The sequence below is a fragment of the Falco cherrug genome, chromosome 1 (assembly GCF_023634085.1).
Source record: "Falco cherrug isolate bFalChe1 chromosome 1, bFalChe1.pri, whole genome shotgun sequence".
NCBI classification, from domain to species: Eukaryota; Metazoa; Chordata; class Aves; order Falconiformes; family Falconidae; genus Falco; species Falco cherrug.
Window position 1 is genome coordinate 27,514,627 of NC_073697.1, and position 25,998 is coordinate 27,540,624.

At 36.6% G+C, this 25,998-nt stretch overlaps 1 protein-coding gene across 3 annotated transcripts in view; it reads right to left on the reverse strand.

The window, feature by feature from the left end:
* Positions 1-3,215: 3,215 nt before the first annotated feature.
* FAM114A1 (family with sequence similarity 114 member A1) overlaps positions 3,216-25,998 on the reverse strand; it is a 37,206-nt gene continuing 14,423 nt past the window's right edge. For 2 of the 3 annotated variants that reach the window (XM_055700684.1, XM_055700685.1), the window contains 10 exons: positions 25,870-25,976; positions 23,977-24,111; positions 22,049-22,201; positions 19,656-19,779; positions 14,427-14,512; positions 13,142-13,309; positions 11,778-11,917; positions 10,442-10,514; positions 7,693-7,746; positions 3,216-6,113 (listed from right to left, as the gene is read on the reverse strand). In XM_055700684.1, the coding sequence (XP_055556659.1) occupies positions 6,012-6,113; positions 7,693-7,746; positions 10,442-10,514; positions 11,778-11,917; positions 13,142-13,309; positions 14,427-14,512; positions 19,656-19,779; positions 22,049-22,201; positions 23,977-24,111; positions 25,870-25,976 (1,142 nt within the window). In that variant the 3' untranslated portion in view covers positions 3,216-6,011. The remainder of the gene's footprint in view (positions 6,114-7,692; positions 7,747-10,441; positions 10,515-11,777; positions 11,918-13,141; positions 13,310-14,426; positions 14,513-19,655; positions 19,780-22,048; positions 22,202-23,976; positions 24,112-25,869; positions 25,977-25,998) is intronic. The other variant, XM_055700687.1, reaches the window with a different exon arrangement.

Genomic DNA, 25,998 nt, shown 5'->3' on the forward strand with positions numbered 1-25,998 from the left:
CTGCTCCTTGTGACCCCAGTTTAATTTCCTTTCCTCTATAATTTAATTCTGTACTGTTGCTGCCTGTAACCTCCCTCTTTGCTTTTCCTTCGATGGCTAAACTATGACTTACTCTTTTATCACCCACAGTTATCTCACAGCTCTCTAAGCGTTTGGTTTTACTACTTGGGAAGGTTCCTTTAAAAAAGTTACCTTTAAAACCACCAAGAACAAGTAAACACAAAAGGCTCTTACAAGCTTTTCATCCCTGTTGAGTAGAGCTTACCTTGTCTTGCAAGTATGATCCAAACTAGAGGGAACAGTCGGAGAATGGGGAGACATTGGTGAGAGTGGTAAGAAAAAAAAAAAAAAGTGATCATAAGGTAATGCAGGTTGAAGGAACCTCAGGCTGTCTCTAGTCCATCATTCTCAGGCTGGAGGAGCAAGGAAGGGACTAATGAGCAACCGATTTCCCACTTTCTCCTAAGATCCTCTTGGCTTCTCTCCTCCCATGTCCTCTAACTCCCTTCTCTTCATCTCTGGCTTCTTCTAAACTGAACACCTGAGGAGAGAAAGGCCATCCTGGTGCAGACTCTGAAGCATGAGAGGATGGGCAGGAAGGAAGAACTTCAGAAAGCAACAGGAGGAAGGAGACAGGAGGTGGAGGAGGGTGGGGTGGATGGCACTGGTGGGGAAGGCAGAACTGACTGTGTATGGAAATGTCCAAAAGGGACACGGGGCAGAACTGGTAATGGAACTACAGGAAAGGCACAGACCACCTTCAATACCAGCACTGTCTGAGCTGTTGATTCAGTGTCTGGGCTAAGCAATGGCAGGAAGAGTAGAACTGCATTTTTCCAGGTCTAGTAAATGGCTTGAGGCTTCTGAAGGTGTTTAAAAATTGTTCGAATTACCCAGTTTTCTGGCTTGCATTTAGGTGGCATTGTCTGATTCCAGAACAGGCACCTCTCATTGAATGCCTTTCAGCCTCAACCCTGCAGTGCAGAAGCGCAGTAGCACACACGTGTTTGAGTAATGCCTTCATGCCTTCCTCTTTACAGCAGCAGCAAATTCAGCTCACTAAGAATTATGATTAGTTGTTGCTGCAGCTTTAGACTCCTTTTGTACATTATTGTACTGTTGCGTAAGAAATATTCTTTCACTCCTTGGGTAGAATGTTTGAAAGGCAGAATGAACAGCTAGTGCTTTGGTTTGGAGTCTGTTACAGCACCTCCTCAAAAGACTGTAAAGGGAAGCTGTGAAAAGGAGATCAAAGTGGGGAGACTAATAAGGAGTTCTTAGCAGGTGCATGCTCAGGGACTTTTGGGGTGCAGGCAAAGAAGGGAGAACGAGCACTGCAGATCCAGCGCGATCAAATTAGCTGTCTGTGTTCCTTTGAGCTCTTCCTCTTTGAACGTTCTTATCTTTGCCTTACTTCCTTCAAGTTCATGCAGATTTTCATTTTACTTCAGAAGTGCTGTTACAATTTATTCCAGTTCTGCTGGAACAAATCAGATGTCATCACTTGTTTATTCTGAGCCATGCTGAAAAATTCTTTCACAGAGCCTTTTCTCTAATCCAACCTTGCAAACTATTCCTATTTCCAGACAGCATGTCCTTTTTATTTTCTTTGAAAATAATTTTCCCTTTCCCATCTTTTTAATATAGCTCAATTTGTGACATTTTATTTTCAATTCTTTAATTTTAAAATGGCACACCATTGTCAGTATTACAAACACTGGAGTAGGAGTCAGACATGGAAAACGTACAGGTCACACACTAAAAGCAGGTTCAGCAGCAAAGGTTGACCCAAGACAGAAAAAAAGTGTTTGAAGTCCAGAAGGCTTTCCAATCAGGCTGTAAGAGTTTCAAAGTAGGTCAGACTGGCTGATGGTGTCATGTTAAGCCTTGCTCCGAGATGGTTTTAAAAAGAACTCAGGAAAGTCCTTTTCACTCTTCACGTTCTTTTGAGGCTAACAGAAAGGACAGGGCTGTCATTTGAAATAGAACTGGAACATCTCAAAGATAATCCTATGAGCTGGGTGACTGCTTGTATGATAAAAACACTTCTGTGAAATCAGAAAAAAGGTGAAAAATCTGTATTTGTCACTAAAAATACTGTGGCGTTTCAGTCCCATTAAGGTTGTTATGAATCCTGACTGATGGGTGACACTGGAAACATCATTAAAAAGCATTTCAACTTGTAATGGTATGTTTGAGGCACATTTTAGAGGAAAATATTAATGGCTTCAGTGGATAATCTAAGCAGTATGAAAAAAGTGGAAGAGACAGTTCTTTTGTTTAGCTGTCTCAAACAAAAATATTCTGGAGTGCAGGATGCTGGAGTGCAGGAGCAAATCATAGGGAAGAGATGTTTACACATGAATTGACTATACCCTAAAAAGCAGCAAACAACTTACAGCTTGCTTTGTTTTGTTTGCCTGAAAAAAAATAAAAGTCAGCAAATACCTTTAATATACAAATACAGCAAATGACTTGTGTAATAGTTTACTTCTAGCTCATCCTTCAGCGATGCAAGGCTGTAGGTACATAGACATTGGTTTAAGTTTCATCTTGATAAATTTCTCAACTCAGTGAGTGCAAAAGCCTGCCTCCTTTGTCTCTGCATAAAAAGGTGTGTTCAAAGTGAAAGGAATGCCATGAAAAAGAGATCTGCTTAAGAGAACAGGTAATTTTCACAATCTAGGTTATTTTTTAAATAAGCACTTAAAGCCTAGTAGTTTGATGAGTGCCAAGGCACAGTTCGTATATCAATGTGGAAAACAGTAGTGAACCAATGTGGAAAACAGTGGTGATGAAAGGAAGTACACTCTCCCTTAAAAGTTTAAGGCAACACCTGTTTTTATCAGACTCTCAGTAAAATCATATTCATCATTCTGAAGGTAAATCACAAAATCAGAAAGTGGAAGACTTCACTGAGTACTTCCTCCCATCACATTATTCTTCAAAACATTCTTAGTAGACTGTCTCAGTTAGGTATCTCAAATTTGACTGATGGAAGAATACAAACTAGTGTAAACAGAATAGTCTGGTTACATCTATACAGTACTTTTCTACTGAAATATTATTTACCTAAAATTGATTTAAAGATGTAACATTCAGTTTTCCTAGGACAAGATGACTGCATCTGAGATCAGATGGAGTATCCCTGTGCTCATATTCTGCCCTATTTCCTTTCCTACATTGTATGGATGTAAAAACTGTAAGCCCTCACGTTATTTTTTACAGCTTCTTTTATTTTAGGGTAAGGTACTTTATTCAATACATACATAATTTAAGCAAGACAGTGAAACCTCTAGTAAAGAACAGTTCAGACAAGCAATCTTTGTCTTAAGAATGCCCCTCTATGATTTCAAACATTATCCCCTGACGCTTCTAATACTACATTGTTCAGTCTCTGCTAAAAGGCACCACTATCAGTCAACTCATTTTTCTGACAGGTTTAACACTATATATTCTGCACTGCATTTCAGAGGGGAAAAAAAAAAAAAAGATTTGTATGAAAAAGTGACTAAATTAATTTATGTCTGAAACATTAACTTGGCATAGGAACAATATGAAACAGCTAGTGCTATGTTCTATGACTCATTTAGCAGTAATACGATGTTTATAGATATCTGATGCAGAGCTGTACTCCAACATGGACAGAAAGGCTTCTTGATGAAAACTAATGATCAAATTAAAGTAAAAATAAATCCAGGATGTAATGATTGGTAGGTTAAAACACTAGATTTTTCTTGACTGTCTTCGTTTGAAAAATAAACAAGCTTTTAACCAGGTATTATATTCTGCTTGCCAGCACAGAACAACAGAAAAAAAACACTTTAAACAGGCCTTTTTACAAGCCACTGAATGCTTTCACTGGTGCCCAGATACTTCAAACTGCTCATGATCAACTATATGGAGCAAGTACACGGTTCTCAGTCATCTGCACCGAGGAGCTGTTCTTCTCGGCCAAAGTGCTTGCCAGGTGAGTACAAGTGTGCATCTCTCCCAGTAGCCAGCCCAGACCACTAGAGAAGAGCCCGCTTATCCCCCTCAAAGTGTAGATGCCAGAGGTGAAATGCTTTGCATCAACTAAACATTATTTTGTAATACACACCTCAAATGACGCTTTCAGAAATAAAGCAATGTCAGATAGAAGTGTCACGGATGTAACGGCTGATGGGAGCTGTATCCTACCTTTGGGCTAGTGACCCCGCCTACCAGTTGCACCCTCCTCTGTCCCGCTTTCTCTCATGTTGAGGTAATTTAGGTGTTCAATATGGCATAAATACCGATGAATGTCAAGCTTTGTTTGCCTTTTCAGCTGCCAAGGGGCTTTCTTATTTTTGTTCACATTGCTCTAATATTTTTTTTTTACATTCTGTGTAGGTGGCTTTGAAGACTGTACCCCTTCTACTTACCCAGAAAGATTATCTCAAATCTGCTAAATTACATGGTGTCAGAAAATAGGTTTTGCATAATAAACCTTATTGAAGGGAGAGTGAAAATTTCATCTCTAAATAAAAAAGATGGAAAAGTCACAATGTGTGTGACAGCAGAACAGGGACCACAGCAGTGTGAGACACAAACAAAGAGACCTTTCTGTCCTCTCTTACTTGGACTCAAAATTAAGTTACCATGTGCAAAGCAGATACATGTTTTCTCTTTTCTGGCAAACACGATAGTATTTCCTCATGCTCTGTTTCATTATTTTTATGATGTATAGACTATGCTTCTATGATTAAATATATTCAGATGTTAACTACAATTAAAAAGTATCTAAAAACAATTAATGAGCGTATCAAGAGGAAAAAAATAGCTGAAAGAATGTAATAAACAATGAAAATCCAGGAGAACAAACTGCATAAAATATTGGAAAGTTCTTCCTATCTACGAGGTACACTAGCCTGAACAAATTCTGAGGTTCACAGCTCAGGATTTTAAGCTAGGGATATGGAGAAATTATCACCGTTGCTAGTGTTATCATGAAATGTCATTCCTACTGCCTCAGATAAAAGGTGATTGCTCCGACATATGACATCCTCACCTAAAGTAATTCTCTCCTAACTTCTTTTCACAACTTCTTCTATACGCCCAAAACCTATTTCTGAATTGTCAGTATCAGTCACTCCATTTGTTAAAAAGGTTCATAATGTTTAAAGCCAAAATTAAATCCCAAAGTGCTAACTTGGTAACACATCTGAGAGGAGATTATTTTGGGGGTATTTCAATTGCCAAACAAAAGGGAAATTTTCTATTTCTTGTGTATTAAAAAGATCATTTTGGCCTGCAATGTTGTTCTGCCATTGGAATGAAGAAATAGACATAAATGAACACAAAACTGTGGGTCAGCAAATACAAACTTTACCCATACTCTTAACTGGCTCAGAAAATTTCTTTTCAGTATAATTCTCTATGCATATCCTCCATAATTTTCATTTAGTAAAGTTAATACCTATTGCTGTACAATTCTTTCAACACAAAGTGTTATGTAAGTGGTACATATTATTATGATGTTATTATTTGCTACTGTAAATAATATTTAACAAGCACCAACACTATGATAATTTGTTCATGTTGGCTAAAATGAAGTACTGAAACCAACTTTTGAAATATACATTTTTAACTGACAGGATGCAAACAACAGAAATGGTCATTTGGGCTGAAATATTTTAAAATTTTACCTTCTAATTTGCTTCAGACACTGTCTACAACTGGAAGGGTCAACACTTAGAATCCGTATATAAATCAATGCTAATATCAATAAACTTCAGTTTAAATTAATGCAGAGGATATACTGTAATGGAAAAGAAATTACTCACTTTACTAACTACTTCTAAAGTCTACAAATCTGAGAGAGTTTTAAAATGATGTTCAAGATTGTATGTGCAAAACTGCAGTTAGTGTCTTCAAAGGACTCTTAAGTGGCCCAACATCTCTCATACCACGTCTTCTATCTGCATACATTAAAGACATTACGTCTGTGGTTTCTGTTAAGCCCAATGGAGACAACTGCTGGGAAACTGTCACTCTTGTGCTTTCAAACAACTGGTTTGGATATGTGAAATTTGCAGAACTGGAAGCAATAGCTGGAAAGCATCCTGAATGTAAGTAGTGCTGTTGCAACCCTAATGGGGAGAGAAAACATGTGGTTCATCAGTATAGCTGTCATGTATTCCAGGAATTACACTGTACTTTTTAAATACACTTCTTTTTTTTTTTTAATACATCTGCATCATGCTATATTAGCATATGTATTCACACAAGATTTTAGAACCTGCAGATACCAAAAATTATAAATTGCAACAGCTTATGGCTAACAAGGAGAGCCTCAATCACTACATGAAAATCTGATTTTCCCTCCGTTTGAACTCTTGGACAGTTTTGTTTGTAATGAGAGTAGAATAAAATGCCAGTGTTCAGAAGTAGATTTGACTTTTTAAATACAAAACAGCTAGTCTTTCCAACAACAGAACTAATTCTGAATTTGACGTAGGTGGAAAAAGTGTCACTGAAAATAACAGTTTGAATTATTGTAATGGTTTTAACGTGTAGTACTATTATTGGAATTTCTAATACTGAACAGTACAGCAGTTTGTAATTCTCCATGATCCTAGGCTGTACAAATACATAGTTGTACAAATACAAATACGGGATTTAAGAAGTACAAAACATCATATTCCACAATTCCGGACATTCCCAGATTTCACAATTTCTGAAGCACAGAAAGATACATCAGCTGCAACAGCAAATTTACCCTATAACAAAAGGAACTGCACAGTAATCTTTACTACAGCTCTATTAATCTTCCCATTATTTTCCCTAAAGATATTGTTAATTCAGTGCAAAAATGCTTATTGTAAAAATCTTTTCCTCATTTTTAAGAGAACAGTTTTAGATACAGAATGACAACTTGTAGTCGCTACTACATGTTTATTTATGTTTGAAGAGAAGTGTGATATAATTAGCAGAGTTAAAAGAACTCATGCTGCAGATAGTACACATTTTAGTACTTTGAGTGTATTACTCCCTCTTGACCTCTTCTCAGCAAAACTGAGGCACATTTTACTTACTGTTGCTCTTCTGATGAAAAATAGCTCATGATGTCTAATAGAAGAGGTCACTCATGGGTTATGGTAACTAATAAAAGAAATCACTCAGGAACATTTTGGTGATGTCTAACACACGGTTATCCATGTGATGACCAAACCTGCTGCTACACTGTGAATCTTTGTGGAAACCTAAATGCCTATGGAAGGGAAGCACTGTAGCATAACTGCAACTCCAATTTTAAAGGAAAGAATAGTCTGAAACTATCTGTGAATCAGAAATACTCTGCAAGATTTGAAGTAGGTAATATAACAGTAAGAATAGACATCCCAGGCAACATGTGAATAGGTTAGAAAAGGGATAAACAGCAAATTGTCTGCTGTGCTCTGACCAATACAGCAGCAGAATTTAAGAGCTGGCCAGTCTCACTTCAGTGACACAGTTCTTACGACTCCTCAGTAAATGCAGTATTACTACTATAGTGTTTGTGGGAGAGGATGAACACAAAACCAAGAGCTTTATGAGCTGGCGCTGAACAGCCAGAATGATATTGTCATTACTTTTTATATAGTTCTTTCTTCAGACATAAATGCAACTGTTTCATTTCAAAATCATTGTACTAGAACATCTCCTAATGTGAAAAAAGTGAAGGCTTACCTCTAATAGCACACTGTTGATGATGGGGTTAAGAACCTCTGCCTTCATACTGCTCTGTAAACCAGAAAATAGAATGAAATGCCAGGACAAGAAATACATTTAACAGAAATATACTGCTACCTGAGAAGTGGTTTTATGAATTCTATAAAGGTCTTGCTTCACCTTGATTCTTACTCAGACTGTTTATCACAGTATTCCTGGTAACTGCGTCTACATTTCATACACACTTCAGTAGACCCTACGTATTTCTATCACTGAGCACAATGAACAGTTTTACTTTTTCATTAATTCATGTACCACAGAGTTTCAAATTGCTTGGTTTCCTATGGATGTGATATTTATGTGATGACATTGTCTGTCCATCTGCCTGTCAGTGACCTTTTAATCTCCCCCAAAAATTTTTAACCCCTTGCTCATTTTCAAGGAAAGAAGAAGGAAAAATTCAGGTCAGAAGAAAAATTAAGTTCTCTGAAGTTTCACAAATATCTGTGGTTAGGAGGAAATGAAAGGCCCAGATTAGCTCCCCTACAGAAGGAAAAAGAGATGAAACTCGGATCGCCGTGCTGGAGGCAGTATATGTTGAGCTGGACAATGCAGACCAGCCAGTAGACATAGCTCAGCATACATAGCATTTTTCTCAGCCACCAGATAGGAATAAAATGGATACAATGAGTAGTGACACTACTAGAGGCCAGAAAACCAAGATTTGTCAGCTCCTCTGGTTTTCAAAATGGCAAAATTTCTTTCCTTTTTTCTCATTTTTCTTTGCATTGTGTTTTTTTAGAATGACAGTAACCTCCAGAAAGAGTTGCTTTCTTTTAATACTGAATGGTGGACTTCATTAGGGCAAAGGAAACAAAGGAAACACAATACTGATTAATTTAACTGAAATATTTCCACTTACAGCCTTGTAGCTTTTATATTACAGATTTAAAGAAACATAAAACACCTTAATTTTAGTTTGGAGAAAGATGGCAGAACAAAGGGAAGATGGTTAGAGAAAAGAAAAGTAATTTTACTGTCAGTGACTAAAAAATCCATTAAGAAATGCACTGTTCAGTTGATTATCAATAAACTGAAACAGATAAGAGAGCAGTATCAATTTTATACTATTGATTGTACGAATGAATAAATTAAAATTTGAAATAAATCTTATGTAGCAAGAAAAGCTGTTATTTCTTACTTCTGCACTACTGCTCACTCAGAAACATCGCCAACATTATAGACTATGTGTACAGCCAGCACTGCAACTATTGTCTGAATTATACAGGTAAAACTACAGGGATGACATTATGTTTGAAAAAAACCAGTATTTTCTGTTCTAAGCCATTTCTCAGTTTCCATGAGTTAATGCACTTTGCAGGATACTGGAATGTGTTTGTGAACCCAGGTACTGTTGGCAGGTTAAGAAGGAAGCTGAACCACTGGGGCGTGCAGGCAGATGTAGATTTTCTACAGTCCTGTGTGACAGGCCCTGATCTGACCTACTGATCATGGTAAGGAGGATACCCGTATCTTCCTCCAAAAGCTTACAAGCACAGGACAGCACATTAAGATCATCTGACTGCCTACTAAAACTCTCTTCTAGAGAGTACTTTAGTAGTGGGGAGTGTCTTTGTGCTCAATTTCTTACATGTCCACACGAATGTCCATAAAAACAATCTGGTCCTAAAAATTGAGTCCAGAGATAATAACAACAAAACCTAATGTGATGCTTATGAAAGCTTTTGTTTCCAATTTCCTGAGCTGGGCTAGCTTAATATTTCATGTGCAATTCATTTTTATATGTCTGTGCATGTATTTATTGCGAGTGTCACACAAAGAGATGCTAAAATACAATCCCAAAATGCAAAACAAGCAGTTTCTCCCAGAGTAATGGGAAGGAATGTAAATTATTCAGAATAAAAGCAACCCAGTAAATCATGTTGTCTACAAATAACTCTGAAAAAAAATGCTCAGAGATGTGTTGGAAGAGCTCATGGGAGAACTGGGAAAATTTCCTTTGATGTACATTCACATTTTCATGGAGTAATCAGGAGAACCAGAGTTTGTTCTTCTCTGAAGTTTACAGAACAATTTCAGCAACAGCACAGTTTTTGCTTCTGGATCCTGAGAGTACTCAGATGCCAGTCATCTTTGAAACATCTTGAAAGGCAGGATAATATTTCTAGCAAAGATGTTCACAGATGAATGGATGTTCCTAAATGGAATATCTTGAAATACAAGACAGAGTCATTTTTTTTAAGATGAACGACTAAATAGATTTTCTAATCTCTTAAACCTTTTGAAAACACAGTGGCCCTAGGCCAGGGGATTTAGCAAAGGCTAAGATGACAGCTCGTGAAACCATCTTAAGGTACTGGAAGTGTTATCTGTTAATGACTTTTACACAAATGCATTCAAAAGGGATAGGCTGAGAAGACAATATCAAGTTGTGGGACTACAAAGGTAGGGCCCTTTCAGTACAAAAAGACAAGAAGTGCTGAGCAGTGATCAGGAAAAATGGGAAATGTGTCTAGGAACAGAGATTATAAAAGGCAGAGGACGCACTGCCATCCATCAAAGCTTATAAACTTTCTCTGCAACAGGTAATCTGCTCTAAAGATGCTCTGTGTTCTTGATCTGAGGAAAGGAATGCCCTCTTTGCTGGTACGTCATGTAAAGCCACTGCACTTGTGTAGTGAGTTCTGTTTCAAGAAGTGAACTATTAAAAAAAGCCCGAATGCTACAGAGAATGCTGTTATCTTACCCCAACTGCTGTTACAGAATCAGAAAACTTCTTTGATAAAGACGAAACTTCATTGCACATGGCACTTGTTAAACTGGTTTTAAAAACAAGAGAGACAAATATAAAAATACATCCTTGTCCTGTCAACAAGTAAAAACTCTGTGACTACCCCAGGCACAAACCTCATCCAAGAACGTTCTTAAAGCAATTTTGTTTCTAGTATTTTTTTAAATATTTTGGAGTAGACTTTGTTCATTAAATAGTTTTTACATTCCTCCACTGAAAAATCCATTGCTGACTACAGCAGCAAAATGACATCATGTTGGCACAAACACTAGGTTTTTTTGATAGGGCAATGTTTCAATTTTTTAACTCATGTTTTTCTGATAACTGCAGCAACACAACTCCTAGAAATACTGTTGGAAATAGATCAAACTTTAAAGAAAACAGCGAAAAGTTTCCTATCTAAGCAATAAAACATCTACTCTGTACTAAAAGAGGAAGTACACTTGTGGTTAAAATATGAAAGAAGAAGGAGATCTAGTTCTATTCCTAGAATTTTCACTGTTTTGCAAAACATTCAGAAGTGCATCACATAGAACCTCATCCTGCAAAATGCACCATACCTTAGCTCTAATTCTGAAAAATAGTTGTTCAAGTACTTTGTTTTAGACTGAAGTGTTGCTATGGACTTTGCTATTGTTACTAGGATTCCTAAGGATAAACACGTGCTTGAATACTTTACTTACTTAGGACTCAAGTGCTTACAACATCTTAGCGTCAAAACCCATTAATGTCAGTAGAATTGATTATTACAGAGAGCTTGAGATCTGAATTTTGAGTCCCACTAGATAAACTGGCTTCCTGAATTTATGCATGTTTTATTGCGGTTTACCAGAAAGTTGCTGGCAAATGTAGTCTCATCATTTAGAACTACAGACTAATTTTTATATATTTTTGGCACCTAAACACTAGATAATGAAACTCAATCAACAGATAATAAGATGCATTATGTGCTCTAAAAGCAAACTCTATATATGCTAGCACAGTATCTTTTGCAGAGGGAACAGGAAATGCAACCCAAATTAGCATGTACATTCACTCGCTGGAGCAGAGACAACTTTCAGCCTGTGAATAGGTCATGTTTTTGTAAACATACATGTGTTAGCCATGTCAAAAAATGACAGGTAGCCTATGTAACTTGATTACATGAGAAAATACAGCACCAGGACCCCTAAAGCCAATACCATTTGTTGATTCATGAACTTACTGCCTTCAAGTGCCAAAAGCTGAACAAAACTACATGAGTTTTAAGCAAATGTCAAATGTTCATACATGAAATCCTTAAAATACTCACTTTGTCAGTACTTTTGCTTGATCTTGAGCTGTTTTTTCTACTTCTTGCCCATGCAGAATTAATTCTGCTACTTTATGAAGCTGTTCAATACAACGAGCAGTTACCTCAGCCAGACTTTCAATGGAGAGCATGTATATTTCCTTAAATTAGAAACAGTGAATAATGTAATCACTAATAACAACATTGATAAATATACATATAGATATATACACATAAAAGAATTTCAAACATAGGAGCAGCCCTGCCCCAACTGGAAATACCATCACGTACATAGTGAAGTAATATCAGCCATAATGCCATCCTCACAAACAATACTAGGAAATGAAATATCCACAGATTATAAAATATAGACCTTACACTCATCCTGAAAAATTAGTAAGAACAAGTCTACCATTTATTTGGATGGGAACTAGGTCACATCACGCTCTTGGATTTTCTAACCTAACACTTTTAGACCTAGTCCTAACAAATACAGAGATCCCTTAACACTAAAGTAAGTCATAACTACTTTCATATAGAGCCAAAAGTATTGAGTCATCCCTCAGATGAATTTCCAGAGTAGAAATGGATAATACTCCCAATAAAAAAGTGACTTTTATCAGCAATGATAAAGAATTCAATTTAGCACTACGGTGTTACAGCTTTCACAAGCTGATGCCAGCTGGAAATCTGCAATTGCATAAAGTCTATAATACATACAGTGTAACTGTCTCCTTCCTTGGACCTTTTTTGTAAGGAAACATTACGGATAATATTTTGACAAAGATACCAACCATATTTAACATTGGTATAATTTGGTGTAAAATATTCGATCACAATCACCCTTATCAGCAAGAAGGATTGTCTAAACATGCTACTTTTAGCCTTAAGAGCTCTCTCTCATAGAGAGAATGAACATTTGTGAGGTGCCTAAATAATATTTCTGTTTTGTCTGTTTGTGATTTAAACTGTTTAAGTGTTTAAACAAAGTTTGTGAATTTCTTTCATGTACTGTCACTGGGAAACACAGATGCCAAGGAATGTTGAGGTATGACTTTCAATGTGCTATTGACATTACACCACAGAATCCCTCAGCTCACTGTATGTTGTGTATACACATACATATACACAAAAACCTAGACATGAAAACCCAATACAATAGACAGAGGACCTGCTACTTTGATAGGTACTTATGGGAACAGACTAAGTAAAAATATTTATGCAAATTAGTTTCCTATTGGGTCTACAGTGAATAGTTATATATTACTATTTCCTAATACTTCCATGAGTTATAAATAAGGAGAACATATAAAACCAACAAACAAAGAAGTAATCAAAGTATGACAATTTGCTTAATGAAACTTATCCCCAAGAAGCTATTTTACCTCCACAGTTTTGTTTTTATCTACTTCTGTTTTATCACTGTCAATTTTATCTTCTTTTTCAATCTTTTCTTCACTAGGTTCCCCAGGTTTTTCTTTTAGCTTCTCTTCTGTGTCTACTGGGGTAGAAAAACTGGCTTCTTCCAGCCATTCATGAGCTTTTTTCCTAGCCTGCCAAACAAAGAACCCAACCCCAAAGTTCAGTTCATATAGGGAATATCAAATTATGTTCATGAACATTAATTAACAATACATTTAATTACTTCCTTTTTACATTCAGAAGTTCAAACATATCAAGCCTCTGCATGGCATTTAGTTAAGTGTATATTTAAGAGACTACAGGGAGAAGCATTTCTGACTACATAAAGATGGATTAGTGAGGGTAATTCCTCTACAGGTATGAAATCCCTAACTAACACATAGAGCTGGCATTAATACCAAATTTACTAATATTTCAGCTTTATGAGGTATCTATTTACATAGAAATAATTTTCCCAAATAAAATAAGAAGGTGGTATAAAAAAGGAGAAAAAAATATTGGAGAAGTAAGAGAGATGTACTAAATTTCTGAAGGCAAAATAAATAGCAAATCAGTGTATCTTCAGCTGCCTTCCCAGGCTTGAAAGTAGATCAAAGTGGAAAAACCTTGAAGTTCTACACACCTTCAGACTACTGTTATAGTTAATAAGAAATTTATGATGTCTCTTTTTTTAACATGAAGTCAAAAAATATGTTAAGACCTAAGACTAAGATAGTTATCCATAGTCCATGCAGCTAGAGAGATAAACATTCATCTGAGCCGAAGATCAGCAGGTGAATCACTTTAAAGGGACCTGACAGTACAAATGTGACTAGTGACGTGACTAGCTTCTAGCCATCTAACTTTTAGATGATTGAAGCTAGACAAGATAAATCCAAGACTTTGCTTCTAGCTAAGAAGGTCTGGAGAAGTCCCTCAGAAGAATAAACATGATGAGCAAGAAAAATAAATCTGAACCTGACCTTTGTTCCCAGAACGTAAGACCAAATGTGCTGTGCTCATGAACTCTTCTGCTGAGACATCCCTGGTTGAAGGCTTTCTAACGTGTTGTGCTAGCTAGTCATTGCAGCTGTATTGCCTTACTAATCTCACTCTCTTCTCTGAAAGCTTTTCTATATTCATCATTTTAGTGCCACCCTCCTGTTCTTTGCTTTCTGAACTGTCTGAACTGAGTCAGATTTCAGAACAAAGCCCTCCTTTTTTATCTCTGTCCAAAAAACACAGGGCAGCTCACTAACAGTTGCTAACCTTATTAAGCTTGTCAGGAGTAGCAGCAACGTGCAATTCAAACAGCAGTTCAGTGAGCATGCTGACAAACTCTTCTCCCGTATCTACTGCAAGAAAGAAAGACATTTTTTTTTAGGGTGTTATCACTATATTTTACACAATCAAATACATGCAGTCACATAGTTTCCCCAAGCACTTAGCACTTGAAGAACAGTGACAGACAAAAGGGATGTGTGGGTGTGTGCGTGTGTATGCTCAAATAAAGAGAATAGCAAGAGAGATACCTGTACAACCAGATATGCTAGCCTGACACTTCAACTACTCTTTCCGCCCCATTCTAAATTCCACTACGTTTCAAAAGAACAGGTAAGAGGAGAAGAAGCTGCATCATCCCTAGTTACCTGGCAACAATACATGACCCACAAAATAACCAAAGAGATACTAACCTATTCTTGCAAACCAAGGAAGAAAAACTGCAGCAGGACCAGATACAAGTAAGTTTCAGACCAAAACATACTGGAAAGCTTGTTCTCTATTGCTGTCTGAAACCACAGCTGAGAGTTGTGTTTTCTTTCTATTTTAAGACTGAGCTTTGCTTAAATGAAGAATGTTTCCTGTTCTGCTTTGGACTAATGAGCCTTAAAGAATCTGCACTTTTATTTCACAGGATTTACGAGCAAAGATAAAATACCATTAGCATTTGAACTTCACCTATATTATATATTTTCCTTTGACTACTTGCAGTTGCCATATTCTAACATGCTTTTAAGTTCCTGGAGGTTGGTATTTTGGTTGGTTCTGTTCATCTGCACTGACTTGGTTTGGAACCTTCATTAAAATTTCCTGGTGGAATATACAAAATCCTGCTTTTTTAGCCTGATGACACCAAAAGGCAAAAGTCCCCATACTGAACCTGATAGAAGTCCAGCTACTTCAAAAATTAATTTCATGTCTTGCTGTATTCCCACTTTTTTTGTTCATTTATTAGGTAGGGCCAGTTTTTCTATTTCTATGCAAATCTTCAGTACTGGGCTGAAAAGCAGAGACCCATTATTCTCCAATGAGTTTGGGGATTTCGGTAGAACTGTTCACAGTCCACAGTACCTTGCAACATGTGGAAAAGTGGTGGAATCTGACACTCAGATTATACTTTCTAGAGCTAAGGACATTGTACCCTTGCTTGTAAAGACAGTGACCATCTTGGTGCTATAAAATAAACTGGTATTTAGCACAAAGAACTCTTCAGCTGCAGTGACCAAGGAAGGGACTGAGCCTTCCTCTTAACAGCAGAGGAACAGGTCAAGGAGATCATATTCTGGCAGGCCAAAAAGATGCAGAGAGTTCATTTCACTGCTGCCCTTACCAGTAAATTTTAGCAATAGGACCTTCAGGTTTTGCAATACAGCATCTCTTGGATACACCAAATTTGCTTGTTCTTAAAACAATGGCAAATTGTTTTATAAAGTATAGCATGCTGAAAACTGATAAGCAGTTCACTGGATCAACACAAAATTATCAAAATTGTTGATAATTGGTACATTCAATTCAATACTCACTTTGGTTACTGTCTCCCTTAACCTCACACATGATTTTTTTGGTGTTAATGGCTTTCAAAATGTAGGTAAAGCTACCTTTTCAGATATTCTCCTCTCACTATTTCATAAACAACTGAAAGGAAAATAAGCTGCAGTGAAAAATACATTAAAGTTACATAATCAAAGTGAGAGGAAACATTAGAGAAGGGTATGGGTATGCATGTGGCTTTCTCCCACCTTTGTCAGAAAATATCTTTTCCTTTTCTTTCTTTTTGTATTCATTTTGCACCTATCTGACTGTTAAGCAAAGACACAGAAAAAACTACAATTCCAGTTTCAAAGTCGCCAAGAACAAAGCCTAGCCTCAATCCTTTCCCAAAACAGTCCTCTGAAGATCACCGCAGTAATTTCTTCTTGTGTAAACACTTGTGTTTACAGTAGAAACAAAAAGCAGCACTAACATCTCTGAATGAGATTCTGAGAGTCTAGGACAAGAAGGTATCCTGAGAATTTACAAAAACCAAAGTGCCACCCTTTTCAAACACTTGAATGCAAAGTACTAGTTTTCCTCCCAAGTAGTCTTCTTTTTTGCTGAATATATATAGCCCTGACAAATTACACCACATAAATAACATGACTGATGATGAGAAAGTGGTAACACTGTGGTAACTAGCAATAAGTAGTAATTAACTTGTTTTCAAATACTGCTCAGTGGCTAGGTAAGATTTAACATTTTCAGACATCATTAGTTAATCACTCTTTTGTAGGGGGGTGGCCTCCTTGCATAGAGGAAAAACCCCACATATTTAATTGATCTAGGAAGAACAAATCAAAATACTACTGAAGGCAAGTTAGTTGTAGTCTTAAACTGTTTAGAAAACACAAATAAAACTCCACAGAATTTTAATGTAGACTGCTACGTTCTGCTAGACTAGCTAGTTTAAGTAAAAATAAATAATGAAACAATTAATGTTTTTAACAGGAGCTTGAGCTGAGAACACAAACTAGAATAAAGTCTTCTCTTCACAGCAAGACATGAGCTGCATTTAAACCTGATCAGTGAACCTGTTGTTAAACTTCACTGTCTTTTATCGGTGCTGGATGCCAAATGATGTTTAAATGTTTTGGTAACATTAAACATAGACCATTTTTTTAGTGTAAATATTAATTATGCCACAGAAATACGCTTAAGGTTCCAACAAGTCATTTCAGGTAAACGATACCAATTTAATTAAAAAAAAACCAAACAAACCCAAACAATTTAAACCTAGACTCTAAAAGGTAAGCGTGTGCCCAGAAGAATACGTATCAATGCACCCCAGAAAGCTAAACTTATTTGTAAAATATGACTAGAATGCTAAGCATTGTTAATATGGAGTCACTGGAATCCAACTTAAATTATGTGAAAACTGGCAAACTAAAGTATCAATGAAACATTAAACTGTTCAGTAGCACTGTGCTCCATGAGGGGAAATGGACATGCCAAATCACATAGAACATTACATGAAAATGCGTGGGACATTGTTTTTATCTAAAAAGGGCAGACAATTGTCATGTAAAAGCCTATTAGTGGAATTCTTTAAGTTTTACAAGGTTTTATGCATTTGCTGCATAAATGCACTTAATAAAAACACTAAAGATCCTGCGCATTAAGAAATTCAGGAAAAGGTCTGGTTTCCCTGACTCAGGAGGATGATACGAAGCCTTTTTTCACTCGGACAAGATTTTAATGAACATAACACATTTTTGTGACTGGGAAAGGCACCCAGGCTAGGACACTGTCTAGAAGGGACGTGTCAAAGCACTATGCAGTGGTAAGAGCACTATCAGTGCAGTGTTGGTTGCATGTACTATGGATTGTGGACTGAAGAAAGAAGTAAAGGCCACATGTCCCAGGTCAGGAGCCTAACCACAGAATTTTAGGCTCAGCTGTAACAGAAAACTGCCTTGAGAAGTGATTAACTTTTCTATTCTTTTGGTGTCCTCCAGTGGAACTAAAATTTATCTGACTTAATACTAATTAATGAAATTTATCTCTAGTTCAAGTAACAATAAATCTTGAACCTGATCACACTAAAGGCTGTGAGTCATTTTGAACTGCAGCCTGAAGTAACACCCATTCAGTTGTGAGAAGAACACGTGTGTGGTTATTATTTATGCTGTCACAGAGAGGAGGAAATGTTTCACTGCTGACTGGTTTGCTTTTGCAGGGGGAAAGCTGCTGGATGCTGGACACTCTGATTTGGTTTGTTTGTTTTTTTAAGGTGCTCATTGCCTTGGTCCCAGACTATTTAAAAGGCCAGCTGATGTTTCAAGGAACATGATCAGCAGCTGTGTTTCACTGAAAAAAACAGAACTTCCCACCACCAGAGAAAACATCACTTTGTGCAACGAATGGACTTTTCCTGAAGGCTGGTTTCAAAGCAAGGAAATATTTCCCACAGTAATTAAGGAACAACAGTCATCTCATGAATCCTCACTCTTAAACAGTTAATACACTTTCTTGACTTCTGTTTCTCACAACCTCACAGAGGAGCATGGGGTTTTAAGGAGTAACAAGGGGTACGGGGGGAGCACAAAACTCTACTGTACTCTACTTTACACTGACCGCTCGTTGTCCACCCAAGAAGAAACAATAAGCTCCCTGTGAAAGACATCAGGCATACTGAATAAGCACTGCTTAGAAAGCACAGTCTGACCAGAAAAGACTCATGTGGATGTTAACACAGTTTTTCTAGCTTTTCTGAAGGCTAGAGAAATCATACCTCACCATCCTGTAAAATGTAGGTTTTATGGGTAAAGCGCCCTTGAGAAGATCAAGAAGATGTGGAACAAGTATCTTTTTATGTTTCTGTGCTTCTGAAACACAACAATATGGTGTTCAATAGCATAAGCCAGTCTTTAGTCACATCAAAGGGACTGCTTCTGTTAGCTAGAAGAGGTTTGGTATGGATCTCACAGGCCTGGACATGTGCCCTATGGTGACTTTAGGCTAACTTCTTACCCTCTGTTTTCAGCCTGTTCTGGGGAATGCCAAAATTCCTGTTTAAGACACCTATTTTGCCCCCAACCAAATCACCCACCCATTTTATTGTAACTTTTGCAAGCTGATCTGTGGACTGTCATGCTTGTCCCATTCTCTTCAGTGCTGTGCACTATGACATAGTTATGGCATGCTTCTGGTTGCTTTGACTTCTCACACTTCACATGTCACATCTTGCCAAGCAATACCTAGAAAGCCACTGTGTTTCAAAGTGACTTTCATTTAAAAAGTTCAGGGTTCTTAAGTCTCTATTACACTCTACCTTTTCCCTATCTAGTAAGGCAGGGTGCAAAGCGAGGAGGAAGTTGCTAAACGGAAAAGCATTGCTAAACACCCCAAAACATTCAGATTACACCATTTCATAAACAGATTCTGTAAGAAAACCTCAGTTATTCAAAAGGTTATCATTTTCCCTTATTTATCTTTTGCTTTCACTGATGATACAGCAAAGTAATATATTTCCTTACATTTCCTATATCTCACACTTCAATTACAATATAAATTCAAAATTAAGCATTGATCAGCTTCCACAACTTCTATAGAAAATTAATTTTAATGACTACCTTATGAAGAGTATTAGGATATCAGAAATTCTAGTATGGATTGTAATTTTTAAAATTACTGTATACAAAAGTAACAATTACTCCTATGATTCTCTATATTTCCAATTACCTTTCTGTGCCTGCACCACTTCATCATCTGATTCCTTTGGAACAAAAATCTCTTTTATAGCAATTAAATCATTTTTCACAGTCTCCAACTGCTCTCCATCAAGTGTTGCTAAATATGACTGAATCTGTAAAAGAAAGGACAGTAAGCATTGCTAACCAAAACTGAGCATTTCTTAAATGCTGATTTAGAGCCTGATACCAAAATAGGCTAAGAAGTGGAAACTTCCACTATGCTCCAACCTTGTCTACAACGTTTCGATGCAGACACATTTTTGGTTCTCATCAACATTTGATTATCACAAAAATTACACCAGCCTTGCAAGATCATCAGGTCTCTACCTTCTCCCAGAACATTAGTTTTGAATTATAAATCTATGGTTTAATTGCAAACTGTTATAAGCATTTTGAGATTGCTTGGAAGACAGCAGGCAAAAAGAGCACAGGTGAAATTCATGGTTAGTCTGAGGACTCACAGGAGTTGAAAAAAGAAGCCTGTTTCCCCTCCTTCAAAATGCAACCAAAATTATTGACAGTCTACCAGTCCACCTGTTCTGAAGAATGCATTGACAGGTCTTTGCATGTCTCAGGTATCTGCGGGTCCCTGCATATCTAATAAGGTGGCATGCCTAAGAGGGACAGAAACAGATTCTTTGAATCACTGTTAGTTTGCCTAAGAGGGATGGAAACAGATTCCTTGAATCACTTGTTTTACAGTTATATGGTGTTAATCCCTTGACTGCATTCTCTGCCTATGGAAGCCAAGAGAAATCCTTTCTCCCCCCTTGATACAAAATTTTACTTTTAGGTTTTTTTCAAGGGAATTTGTTTAAGCTTGCTTGACAAATGTGCAGACTGGCTCAGTGAGAGACTGGGGAAAGATGTTACTTTCATACGTGCCTCCTTGGTGTGTCCAGCTCCCATGCTCAGGGTTAAATACAAGATGAAGTTGGGAGACCCGACTCAGGTTGTGAAAGACCACCTGGGGCTTTTTTGTCCCTCTTTGTAGCATTATCCATTTCATAGTATTAAATGGGAACTTTTAAAATGGAAACTTTCAAAATAAAAGCTTAAAAATATTTTTAAATCCTTGCTATTAGAAGCACATAGGACATTAGCAACACCTTCATTTTCTCATGTGCTCCTCCTTTGGCTTTTGGGCTGTTAGTACAGGTCTCTAAGCTTATAGTACTGTACATGCTTGGTGTGTGTGTGTTTGTGTGTGTATGGTAATTGGAATATTTATCATAGAACTGGACTTGTTGACCCCCATAGTTGCATTCAATCCTAACTGAAGTAAGCAGGACTATGAACAAGGGGTTATCTAGGATGTAACATGAAGCACATCAGAAAATGGTAACAACCTGCACAAGTCTTACTTAACCTGTGGTATTTCACAGTAAAAGAAAAAGAGTGTTGACAATTAACTTGATCTTGATTTCTATTTCTCGCTTTGCTGTTTTGTGGTTTTTCATTGTTGGGTTTTTTCCAAAAGCAGGCCCTTGAACCTTACATGGAAGTTTTGAATTTCTAATTTTTCATTTAGACATAATTGCAAAAATTTAAAATGTGGACAGTATGTACTTAGCTGTTACTAATATAAGCTTCTTTTATTTGTGAACATTTAAAAAACATAAGCTGGTTACTTTTTATTAAAAATAACCCAGAGGGCAAGGACTGCTAATTACAAAAACAAACAAGAAGAAAACTTGCATTTTAATAAACTTATTCAGAAAACTGTTTTATTACAAAATACTGCTGCTGGGATTCTACCAAATTATGTTAATCTACTGTCAGAGAGCTACTATTCTACTAGCAGAGTCTATAAATTGACAGCTGAAATTAAAAAATATATTTATCATACAGGCCATAGTAACATTAGCATGTTCTTCAGAGAGACATCTTTACACTTCCAGTAATAATATCTTAGGGTAGTTTTATGTAACTTTAAAAACTAACACAATAAAAAAGGCTTATGAATTGGATAAGTAATCTGGGATTCATTTTAATTCACCAGCCTTCATGTGTAGTAGGCCTGGAATTCCTGAAAGTAAGTATCGGAGCCCAATACAAAACCAAAAGACTTCAACCACCTTGAAAATGCTGAAAAGACATACGCATTGTGTCACAAGCTGAAAAATATAGACTATACACAGTCCTAACAAAAATAACATTCAGTTAAGATGTTTGTTAGTTTGGAGTCAACCTTGGAGTTAAAATTTTAGGTGTATTGAGACTGATTTCCTGAAGCCAATGATTGGCCCATGGGACCAATCCAGCTTTCTCTGAAGTTGATGGAAAACTTACTGTTCATTCCCTATGTACTTGCAGAGTGAAATTTATGTAAAGATCAATTTTTTACCAACCATTTTGATTTATGCTGTCTGCATACTGTACCTGAGCTTCACTTTCATTTGACAGGATTTCCAGAGCTTCAAGATGAGACAAACCTTGGAATTCATCAAAAAGTAGTCCATAATGTGCTGTTCTTTCAACTGTAACTTGCTGGGCCCGCCTCTGTTTCTCTTTTTCTTTAGCTTCTCTCAACAGCTGCAAAAATACACATCATTCCTTTTGTTTTATTGGTAGTGCTGTAGGTATAACAGATTTTATTACTTCCTGCTTCTGCTTGTCTAGGAAACTAATAAAATTTGGGACTATATCACACCTGCAAAGCTGAAATATCTAACTTTTTTGATAAACTTTTCTAATAAAATATTTAAGTAGTATTCCAAGTGTGGTTTTCTCAATGGCAATTGCTAACCATCTTTTTAAAAAAAAACAATGAACAAACAAATAATCATATGTTCTCAAAAGCAATGTCAGCTATGGATACTGTATAAGAAATTTTGCCACCAACTACAATGAAAATAAAATGAAAAGGACTACTTTATACACAGCCTTAGAGAGTCATGCAATCCATTCCACAGACCACAAAATGGGAAGACTATTATTTTCAGGACCTGCCTATCTACTTGCATAAATAATGCACCTATATAAACATTTCCTGTACAATATTTTTAACAGATATTAAAGCCAGTTTTATGTGACAGCAAGACTGACAGAAGAGACTGGCCTAATAAGGTGTGTTTTCTACCAAAACTGGGGCAGAACTACACTCCATGTACTTGGGAATATTTTGGAGTGATCTTCTTACACACTTAAATTAGCGTACAAGGACAGAATAGTGTATAGAATAGGATCTTCTATTCCAGGAAGGAATGGCCTGTCATATGAATTTACTGTAAATTAAAAAGTAAAGCTGGTAAATACATCTGAACTGCATCTCAAGTCACATATAAGCCTCTGAATACAGATTAACTCTCGCCACTTACACTATTCCATAATCAAAATTTCTACAATGTTGTCTTCAGTTATTCACTTGTTACAGAAGACTTAAAATAGTAGATTTTTTTCAGTCTCCACCTTCCAAAGATCATTCACAAAGTTTTATGTAAAAATCACCAAAAAGCAAGCACTACCTTATGTGACCTATGAGAACTGATTCATGTCACTTTCTGACTCATCTTTTATGTGTGAATTAATGCGTATTGTTTAGAAAGGTATTCTCAAAAGCTGGGTTTAACCCTGTGGGCCTTAAGAAGCTTTACTTGCTTTTGGCCTACTACAACAGTATCAGTCTGTTCACACTTAGAATGACAAACACCAAAGACAAAACATCTCATTAGAAGAAAAATACCTTACTCCTCTCTACAAGGAAGTAAACACGTAGTAAAATGAAAGTTTTTTTCAATGTCTATTGATTTCCACAGCCACCCTCCTATCAGTGTCTGGAGAGCTAAAATAATTTTGTACTGACAGCACTTCTGTTTTTATCATACCTCTGGACTTTTAAACATGTATGTAAGTCATGGCTGTAAAAGTTAGTTTTAGTTAAGATGGACATTAAGATCTAACTTTTCACAGCTTTAATTCCTAATGAAACATACATCATATTCCAGTATTACTTATTTCCAAGGAAAGCAGTACAGTGATGTTTGTGCTGGAAGATTACCTATCTACAGCTGTTAGAAATAACACCAACAATTTGATTCTGTCTCCAGAGTGTAATGACTTATCACCACATATACTACCCTATTAAAATCAGGTGTTGCACATGTGATTATACAGAAAAGATGATTTTACATTATCTTTTGTGTCTCTCTGAAGAAAAATAAAGTGGGGCAAATATAAAGCATAATATTTATTTCCTTAAGCCTAGCCAATATCTATTTCAATAAATAAAGCCTCTCCCTGAGGCATCTGAAATTCCGGAAAAAGAATCTAAAACTGCATTGACAGAGCTGTAGTTAAATAAATCCAACCTGAGATAGAGAAACTGTTCTTGCCATCAGTGTTTTGGTTCTCTTAAATCCAGGATCACTTTCTGCAAGGACATTCATGGTTGTCTTCCCAATAAATTCCAAAGCATCTAAGCCTCCAGATAACACACTTTTCCCCTGTATAAAACAATGCAATGTGGTTATTTTCTTTCCAGTTTATGCTAATATGAACTGTAAAGAGTATTGCTTTTGCTGACACTATCTGTGAACATTCAGGTCCCTAGATCTTCTATACTTCAACGAACACTAGGATTGACACATTTATAAAATTGTTACGTTGTTCTGAATATATTTTCAAGAAGAAAAAACTCAACTATAAAAATATTTCTAGTTAATTAAAAGACTTGCACCAGAGAAACGTTAACACCTGTTGCCAGTAAAAAAAATTATTAAGAATACCACTTTAATTTCATCTGAAGTGACATCTAGTCCATGGGAATATATTTTAGATATGAATAATATGGACCCAAAGTCCATCATGAACAGGATGATCCTACCCTACCTAACCTTTCTTGTTAATGCAATTTTTGACACTTGTGATGACTCTGGAACTTCCTATAGAAATACAGTTGTTTTTCCTGTGTCTTCGTATTAGCATTAGCCCTCACTCACAATTTTTCACGTACACTGAAGAAGAATTTTCACTGGTTAAAGATTCCCATTTCAGTCTGGATTATGTACCTGTCAGATAATCAAATGCTGATGTAACATGATATATAATGGAAAACCCTACTGAAGTCTCAAATGGCATTACAAGCAACTTACTGAAATCTTAAGTTATTCTTTTTGTTTGGTGACATTCATCACTGTGGTATAGTAGCCTCTCTAGGTTTGCAAGAGCACATTTCTCTTATTTGCAAATTTTATACAATGCTCAGGTAAACTTACTGATGTCCAGCCCTCAACAAGCTCTACGATGCTCCAGATTCTGTAGCAACAGTCTTAGGAATAGTCAGTAGGAATCTCTCCCTGCTCCCAAAATCTTTGATATTAGAGTGATGAGGTGCTCAGAGTGAACTGGATATGCACTAAAAAAGAACTGCCATTTTTAAAACATGCTCAATGGGGACTTAGTCTTCTATGCCTTTTTAGCTGATGCTTCAAGTCTCTTACAATTTCAAGGGAAACGCCACACTGAAAAGATCAGAGGAAAACATTTGCTATGGCAATAATGTGTAAAAAATGTAAGGGAAGAAGATTAAACCAAAATTTATTCGAGAACAGTATGGTACAGGAGTTTGCAAAAGTTGAAACACAGAGAAACAGAAAAGGGTAAAGTGCAACACACAGGAGATATATGGAGACCGTAACAGGAAAGAACTGTGGATGAGAGATTTTGCCTCACTGAGTCCGCAATCAGACCATCTTCAGGGAAGGCTAATATGAAATGAGACACTAGATAGAGAGGTGAAGGTAAGGGCCAGGGACTAACAATGCACAGTTTAGTAGAAGCCTTCAAATAAGCGAATGGAGTATTTTCTTATTTTATCTGCCTTCAAAAATTATTAAAAATATTAACATACTTTCTCTGGAAGGACTTAACTGAAAAAAAAAATTAGATGATGGTACAAGATTTCCCAGAAATCTTTTTTCTTGCAATAGAATTCTTGCAATAGAATTTGCAGAATTCGATATAGTTTAGGAGAATACCAATTTTTCACTGAAAATGATGCTAAAGTAGTAAATGACTTAGTTGGTTTGACTTTTTCTTTTAAATTTGATACAGTTATTTTGCCATAGAAAAGACTCTAAACAGACTTACAACCTAACTGTTTTTACAAAGAGCTACAACTTAACAAATGGGACCTACAGTGAAGCTGCACCTAAAAATGATGAAGAATGATTAGAGCACAGAGGCCAGCTAAAAAGACTCACTGTGTTCTGTACAGCATGAGTGAAAGCTGACAACATGCCACGAGATCCAGACGAAGGAGAAGAAGGAGTATTCTCAGATGAGCTTTGGTCCAGAGAATCTTCTGCTTCTAACAAAATTAAAAAAAAGCA